Here is an 8,635-nt window from a genome sequence, read left to right as displayed (position 1 = left end):
TGTTTGTAACCTTAGGGAATTGTACTTCTTTTTCTAAATTGAAAGAAAAGTTGTCGCTCCGCTCCCAATGACGTAGGCAAATTGCTGAACCTCGTTAAATCTATGTGTTTTCTTCTTGATTTGTATCGATTCTTGCTTTTCTTTGCCTTAATTTCTCAATAAATGGTATCAGAGTGAAGTTCTAGGGCAGATGAGTTCGGCGCAGGAAGGACGAAGGAGGATTTGGCGATTTGGCAGAGGAGTACAGCTAGGGCTTCAGACGATTCAACGCAGGAAGGTCGGCGGCGAAAAGCTTCGGCGAATTCAACAAGGGTTTCAGCGATTTGTCACAATTTCGTAGAAGAGTTAGCGAGCGGTTCTCGCGACCAGGTGGCACTTCAGCGACCATGCAAAGATTCACGACCAGGCGGCACTTCGACGAAGAATTAAGGCTCTTCTTCGCAATAGAGGCAGACGAACTCGCGGGAAGCAGTTCGGCAAATTCGTCGGTTCGACGATTTGACTTCCGTGCAAGACAAAGAAGGTTGCTGGAAGAGTAATTAGAGATGCATTGTCCGTTGCAAAATTCGAAGTGGTGAAATATGATGGAACCAGTAACTTCAGATTATGACAAACAATGGTAAATGATTTGTTGACGTAGCAAGAAATCTTGAAGGCTTTGCGAACAAGAAAATCAGATACCATGGAGGATGAAGATTGGGAAGAATTGCAACAATGAGAGACAAAGATCACACGTTTATGTCTGACAGATGATGTTATGAATCATGTAATAAATATAAAATCTCAAGGAGAGGTACGGAAGAAGTTGGAAACTCAGTTGATACGAGGAATATATCTACTTTTAGCTTCCCCACAAGACTTACGTCCTAGGTTTGACTTCCACAAGGCGTAGGTAGAGACATTGTCTGTCACTTGCTCTCGAGGGGTTTTTCTACACATAAAAATTTTTGTATGGGAATAAAGAAAACTTCATTGATAAGAAAATTTCACTAAACAATGACTCTTTAAAGTAATAGAGAAAATCAAGATAGAAATAAAATTAGAAAATTTTATACCATGATGAAAGCAAAAAGTTGTTTACTAAAATTTATCATCCTTCCATCTAATGGTTGCTAACTTGGTTGTTGAGAACAAGAGGGTTCACCATGGGGACCTTTGAAGGCGAACCCCCTGCCCCTGAGGTCCTTCCTCCATATGAGGTGTCTAGTCGTTCCTCGGGGAGATTGCTACCCGGAGGACCTCAAATTGCTCTATCATGAGAGTCATCTAAGCTCGCAGCCCCAAGACTTGCACACTTCTGGTTGTGTAGCGTCTCTATTGGGTTCAATGCATGCTATCTCTTTGTGGAAAGTCTCTTCTTCATAATTAGCTCCGCTTCGCTTCTCTTGCATATCCATCCTAATTTGTTCTTTGTGAATCACACTTCAAGAGTTAGAGTCAAGTGAAGGAGAGAAATGAAGAGAGAGAGTAGAATAAGTCTGGAATTTCTCAAGGTAGGATCGAGGAGAGATTCCTTTATTCTTGTTTTTGTCCCGTCTTATAGTGGTGTGTTTAATAAAATTACAAAAAAAGGGGGAACGATTATGGAAACCAATCTTAATGTCATTAATGCTCTAATTGATTACATAGATTTTATGTCATATTTGCATTACAATTTGAAATTCATCATTGACGACAATCGGCTGGTCGGTTGGCTTGAAGTCAACAGACTTAGGCGACCGACCGAGTGACATTTCACATTTGTGCTCTTTGTAGTACATGTTTGTCGGTTGAGATGTTCGACCACAAGACAATCTAACTCGGTGTCTTTTGGTACGGTCAACTAGAACGGTCAATTATGAGGTGGTCGTTCGGTCTGAACATGGGGATGGTCGGTCAAACATGATCAGTCAGCTTTTTTCGTGGAATAAGTTGTGGCTCACTTTCCATTTGACTCTATTTTTATAGGGCTCATGTCTCTTGCCTGATTGATTCGTCGTCTCGGCCAGATCTCTTAATTTTGCAAGCTCTTAGGCGGATTTTATCGTAGCCCATGCATGGTATTCGAAGAGACTTGTTAAGGAGATGATTTATGCCTCATTTTCGACGGGTCTTGCCGCTATCAAACGGCGACCATTTATAGAACTTGAATCTGTTCCGAGTATGGAGACGTGTCTTCATGCTGCCTTGAATCGACTATTAATTGCTTACCTCGAGAGGAGACTATTTCATGTTGGTCGTTCGTTCTTTTCGAGATTCGTGTTGGTATTTTTGGTGTATAGATATATATACATATATATTATATAATTTATCTTTTAAACATTTTAGCATTTATTTTGATTACAATATATGCAATAAAAAAGTTTACTATAAACTATATTGTAATGAGCTTTTTATGAATTTTTTTTCCGTTGCAATAAATTTGGCTAGCCAAAAATCTCCTTGCCCAAAATTAGGGTATTTTAGTAAACACTGTAATATTAGCCCTGATTTACTTACCATATCTTTCTGTTTAACTGCTCCTCACCAATCTTGGATTCGAGGCTTGCTTGCTCTCTTTCCTCTATCCATTTTTTAGATTTCTTCGTAAACAGATAGGGAGAGTCGTCTCTACGCCTTCTCTTCTTCTTCTTCTGATCTGGCTAGGTTTGGGTCCTGTGCCCGGCAGCTATTGATATCCATGTTCATTTGGGCGCCATGGACCCCGCTCTGAATCAGTCCAACCAATCTGTGGAAGAAGATGAGTGGGGTAACATCTTTCCTTCTCTCTTCGGGTTTCAATATTGGTTGTTACCTTTTCTAGGGTTATTTTTTCTGGTTTGATTCTCTTTTGCATCAAATCTTCAGCTTTGAGAAATTTTTATCGGGTTTTTATTTTTATTCTCCGTGATTGATCTTTGTCTTTCCTCTGTGTATATTTGAAGAGAAAAATTCATGAAAATCTATTAGTTTTGAATTTCTTTTTTTTCGTATGGACCGGTGATTTGGTTAGATTTTATCCGCATGTTTGTGATGGAAGTATTAAAATTGATGCTACTGAAAAATAATTCCATTGACTTGAAGACCCTGTGTTCTATCATGCGCCTGCTCTTGACTTACGGCATTGATTTTAAGACATTTTGTTGCACTTCAGATGAAGTATAATAATGCTTTTTCTCGTGATTTTTTTTTCTTTAAATGGCGTAATTGGACGCTATAATTATATAGCATTGGACTTCTACCATAGGGTTTGAGATGCAGACTGATATGTAGCAACTGAGATTGTATGCCTAGTAGTTTGGGGCAGAAGATAAGTTATTTAACTGTGAATCAAGGGTGATTAACTGACATTTTCCTGCAGAATTTGTAGAAGATCTAGTTTAGTTTGAGTAGTCTTGCTAATAGTTGTTTCGTGTATCAATGAGAATCCTCAACTCCTCTATGGATATAAGATAGTTACAAGAAATTCTTCATTTAGAAAAGTTTCACTGCTATGATTACTGAAGTAGTGAAATATTCAGGAGATATGTTAGTAAGCAATGAATCCAGCGAGATTGAATAATATTTTTTCTGCAAAAGTGGAAGAAGATATACTAGTTAATTGGAGCAGTTTTGCTAATTGATGTTTCATCCGTCAATAAGACTCCTCACCTCTTCCATGAATTTAAGATGGTTGTAAGAAATTCGTCATCTAGAAGAGCTTCCTGGCTATGATTACTGAAGTAGTGGAATCTTCAGAGAGATAAGTTATTATACTATGAATCTAGTAAAATTGACTAATAATTTTTTCTGCAAAAGTGGTACATGATTCGTGTTAGTTGGAGCAGTTTTGCTAATGGATTTTCATCTGTCAATAAAACGCCTCACCTCCTCCATGAATATAAAGGAGTTACAAGAAATTTGACATTTTGAAGAGTTTACTGGCCATTTTTAATGAAGTAGTGTAATATTTAGGAAATAAGTTAGTTAGCAGTGAATCGAGAGAGATTGACTAATATTTTTCTTGCAAAGTGGGACGCGATCCAGGTTAATTTGAGCAGCCTTGCTAATATTTGTTTCATTTTTCAGTAAGACGCCTCACCTCCTCTGTGACTATAAGCTGGTTGTAAAAAAATTGTCATTTAGAAGTTCTCCTGGATTTTATTACTGAATTAGTGAAATATTTAGAAGATTTTCAACCATACTCTCTTTATTATGTCAATGTTTAATTTTGTACATCTAATATGGAATGGTTGTGATAGATTACTTTTATTGTGGTGTTCCTTTAATCATTATCTTGCTCAGGCTACCAAATCAAGGCGGTGTTTGGCTGCAACTGCGATTAGCATCAAGTAGGATTTATCAAATCCGATAAATTCTTCCACGGAGCTTTCATGGATATGAAGGTCATCGACGGCGAAACAAATCCTTTAAATCCGACTCCTATTTGGAATTATGTCTCCATTAGACGTTACATGAGAAGAACACGGGAAGAAAGCGACGGAACACCAAAAAAATAAATTTAACTGAGCTTCGGGTTTAAGTTTGATTTTTTTTTATGTTTGGCTAAATTTAAGTTAGATCCATGCTTAAATCGTTTTAATAATATGCTACCAAACAACCCCTAAGGTTGAATTTCAAGCAACCGTTAATGTTATGGCAGCATACACTTCTTTTGATACTGTAGATAAGTTTTATGGTTAACAAGTTAAGAATGAAGGTTTGCCAAACCATTAAACATACGGTTAGACATGAGATTTTAGGACGTGTTGGAAATTGAGGAAGAACATTTTATTGGACCAAGGAATCAAAGCTGGGCATTTCATTTATTGGGAAGGGAAAAGTTCTTATGATATATATGATAGAAGTCTTATAATACAGTCAGAGTAGTGGTAAATTTGTAGATTAATTTAGTTGAGCTACATGTTCAAGAAAGAAAGAAAACATGAAGAGCTTTAATGTAATCTATCCTATACTTCTGAACCAAATATGGGAGCTCTAACTGAAATAGAGATAAAAAAACCTGAGAAAAGCTATAAGGATTTCCCAATAGAGCTTTTATTGTTTTCAATTGTAAGACAAGATGGGTTGTTGGCGACAGAGCAAAAAATGGGGATTGAAAATAATTGCAAAAGACTCAACATTGAAGTTACATGGTTAGTCAAGATTGGCTTTCCTGTACATTCATGTTTATACAAAGAAAATATTTTGCAATAACTATGAAGGATGCATCATAAGCTTTTGTTTAATGTAGTCCCTTAAATATTTGTAGAATGATAATAAATGACGAAACAATAGAATTATAGACTTTGCGAAAGTTTATATAAAATAACCTTAGCTTTTTTTTTTTGTTCACAGCGATTGGATATTTTTTTGACACTATCGCAACTGCTTTTAACATTGTGCTTGCATCAAATTGCTACAATAAGGTAGTTCATCAAGCCCACACACTAATGGGTTGAACAAATTTTTTCACACAATTCACGGCTGCAATTCTTGAAGCACTCCATAATTGCTTCTGCATCTAGTTATTGCCCCAACATACACATCTTTAATTATGTTAGCATATCTTTATCACATGCTTTTCTGCTTTAAAGCATACAATTTTTTTGTTGCTTGATCATTTACTTTTTAAAACTCAATAAAAACATAGAAAAGTCATTTTTATTCTCTCTTCTTTATTAATTGCCTTGATAAAAGAAATTGCTTTCCTAATAGATTCTACTAATAGAAACTAAATTCGTTATTCAAAACTATTGGGATTTTTTTATGCTTGTTGTTTATTATTATTGTTATTTGCTTGAAAATTCAGGACGGTAGAGTAATAATTTAAAATTTTAGAATTGCATGAAGATCAGACATATACACAAATAAAAGAAATGTCGTGGGAGGGGACACCAATATTTTTTACATGGAAAATCTTAAAAAGGGAAAAAGCCATTGGGTCGGATTCAATTTAAATAATCCACTATGTAATCAGGATTATAGAGGTCCACACTTCACTTGGATTAGGGGAGATGAGATTACAAACTAACTCATAGGTACTTTAAAATTACCCAAGAGTTGTAAATATAAAAGGGTTGTTGGGACTATAACTGTTGTAGTCATAGTACAATAGTCGTGGTGGGGCTATAAAAGTTGTAGTTGGCAATTAAAGTTGTATTTAGCTATAAAAATCGTGCTTTGTGACTGTAACAGCCGTAGTACAGTTACCAAAGTCGTAGTTGGTGGCTATAAAATCGTAGTTGGCTGCAAAAGTTGTAGTTGGTAGCTATAACCACTGTAGTTAGCTGCAAAAATTGTTGGTCGTGGTCGAAAATGGTCGGATTTATACAACGACTGATGGTCGACAACGATTCCTAGAGCTTGGAAGCTAATTTTGAACATCCGTCAGGACATCAAGTGTTAAATTTTAGTGTTCATCTCACTTTCTTCTTTTTCATCCCCTTTCAAGTGAATAATGTGGGTTTATTTATAGTTTTGGAGAATGGTATTTTAACAAATTTTACCGGAACTTCAAAACACTTTATCAAATGATGTCACTGATTCATTTTAACATAGGTTATTTTTATAACATGTAAGTGTCTTGACGACCTCAAAATTGATTGATTCTTTAACTTGTGGGATTCCTCTTGTTGAGCCACCTGATTTGATTATAAGCATGTTAAATTTTGATATCATTTAGCCTTTCAATTGATGCATAAAAAATTTTGACTACACTTCTGGTGCATGATCTGTGTTTGGATTCAGACTGGATCATTTTTAGCATCATTGAGTTCGTTTTGTTGAGATGCTCAACTTGAATATAAACTTGTTGGAATTAGAGCTCAGATGATCTTGAATGTGATTTTGGAATGTTTCTTGCTCAAAATGCGTTGGGATTCATGCATTATGCTAGAAATTTCTTGTTGACACATCAATATCAAGTGTATTTACCTCTAGCCTAGTTAAATGTAAAGAGATTGCATGGTTATTATTTCTTTTATGAAGATTGCTCATCAATGATAGAAACCACAGGCCATACAAAACACTTGATTTGAGTCAAATCATTAGTTTTAATACTACTTATTAGAAGAATTAAACATTGGGCCGTAGTATTTGAGCATCTATTAACATAGAAGCCTAAGCTAATATGCCATTGGCTATGTTTGTGACACTAGGGCTTCTCTCATTCTTATGTTTGTTGCTCTCGGCTACACTTGTGCTCGGGTTTTGCATGGGTTTGTCCATGCAAGCCGCGTGCGTTGTTTGTTCTTTTCATGTTCTTGTTTTCACTAGTGGCTCAGTAGTGTTCTTGCAGCTGCTGCTTTGGTTGTGCTTATTTTATTTTTGAAATGCATCATTGTTAGGGTTATGAATGATCTGATTTTGAGACGAGCTAGGGTTGGCTCGAATTGGATTGCATGCAGCTCAAAATGGATGTTTCCGTTCATTTTTTTTTTATTATTTTTAAAAGAGAGTCGCCAACTTGTCGATCGTCGTATAATTCCCTTATTCGAATAAATCTCCCTCCCGAATCATATAAATGATTCGAGGAGGAGAAGAATCGAAAAAGAAAGGACTTACGACAAAAAGACAAACAAGAGAAAAAGTAAAACGTGGAGAGTCTACGTGCGATAAACCTCGCAATGATAGATTAAGAATGTCCGTCCAAATAAGATCGAGCGGAGACACTTTAAACCAATATCCGCGAAAGAAGTATCTACATAGACTACCCATAACCAGAGAGTCAGGTGTATGTACATGTTATGGGGTCAAAAGTACTCCCAGAGGAACGTGTTCCTACTGGTTAATTACATCTTGGGAGATACCCAATAATACTCTCGATAAAAGGAGTTTCGCTTTATATTATCATAGACCTGGGGTATGGGAAATCAAATAAAGGTTATTCCGTGTGGGAACAGTCCCAATGCTTTAAAGCTCACGCCAAGCAATCGAGCAGAGAGTGAGTCTCTCACATCCCGAAATGGGTAGTGACTCATCGACACATGGGACCCACGGAATAACCTAAATCATCTTGATGGGGATATCCCAATACGTTAAAGCACGTCCGGGCCAAAGGGCAGAGGACAAATCATCGTATCCCAAATAAGCGACAGCTCATCGACATCGGGTCGTCAAGGTGATATCAACGCGGTCAAGAAGCGACAGGGCTCAAAGGGGCTCAACAAAAAAGAAGGTAGAATGATTCTAAAAGGTAGAGGTAATTGGGTCGGGCTACCACGGACCCGTTATACACAGCTACTAGGACCCTAATTCTACCTGGTCGTGAAGGTAGTCGACCCAACACGTCCTGAATCCCCGGTCAGCAATCTGTGAATTGTATCATCCACGAGAACCTCGGTAGCCCTAAGGTCAAAGGAAGGAAACTCTATCTTATAACTACAAGCTGGAGCTTCAAGAGGTGGGACTTATATCTGCCGAAATAATAAGGATACCTCAGGAAAGAAAGAGAAGCGGAGGTTCAGCTATAAAGCTGGAAACACTCCAAACAAAAGGACTTATACCCCGTCTGGGTCGGGGAGCCTTCTAACTCCCTAAGCGCACTAGACAACCACCTATATGAAGGTATGTTGGGTCAGTCAGGTTGGAAAAGTACAGGGACTCCTCCTCGGGACATGCAAACATGAATGCAGTTATCTAGAATGATCCTAAGTATTGTGGAGACCCTATATATGCAGGAAAGTAAAAGTTGCAA

The 8,635-nt window shown here is 37.2% G+C and overlaps 1 protein-coding gene across 1 annotated transcript in view; it reads left to right on the top strand.

Moving 5' to 3' along the window:
* Positions 1-2,489: 2,489 nt before the first annotated feature.
* Positions 2,490-8,635, top strand: part of LOC110039218 — a 26,133-nt gene continuing 19,987 nt past the window's right edge. Inside the window, exon 1 of the mRNA XM_020744210.1 lies at positions 2,490-2,728. Within this exon, the coding sequence (XP_020599869.1) occupies positions 2,677-2,728 (52 nt within the window). The 5' untranslated portion in view covers positions 2,490-2,676. The remainder of the gene's footprint in view (positions 2,729-8,635) is intronic.

This window comes from Phalaenopsis equestris, unplaced genomic scaffold, assembly GCF_001263595.1.
Source record: "Phalaenopsis equestris unplaced genomic scaffold, ASM126359v1 Scaffold235858, whole genome shotgun sequence".
In the NCBI taxonomy this organism is placed as follows: Eukaryota; Viridiplantae; Streptophyta; class Magnoliopsida; order Asparagales; family Orchidaceae; genus Phalaenopsis; species Phalaenopsis equestris.
Note: the sequence above shows the minus strand (reverse complement) of the source record. Positions and strands in the feature narration are given on the sequence as shown.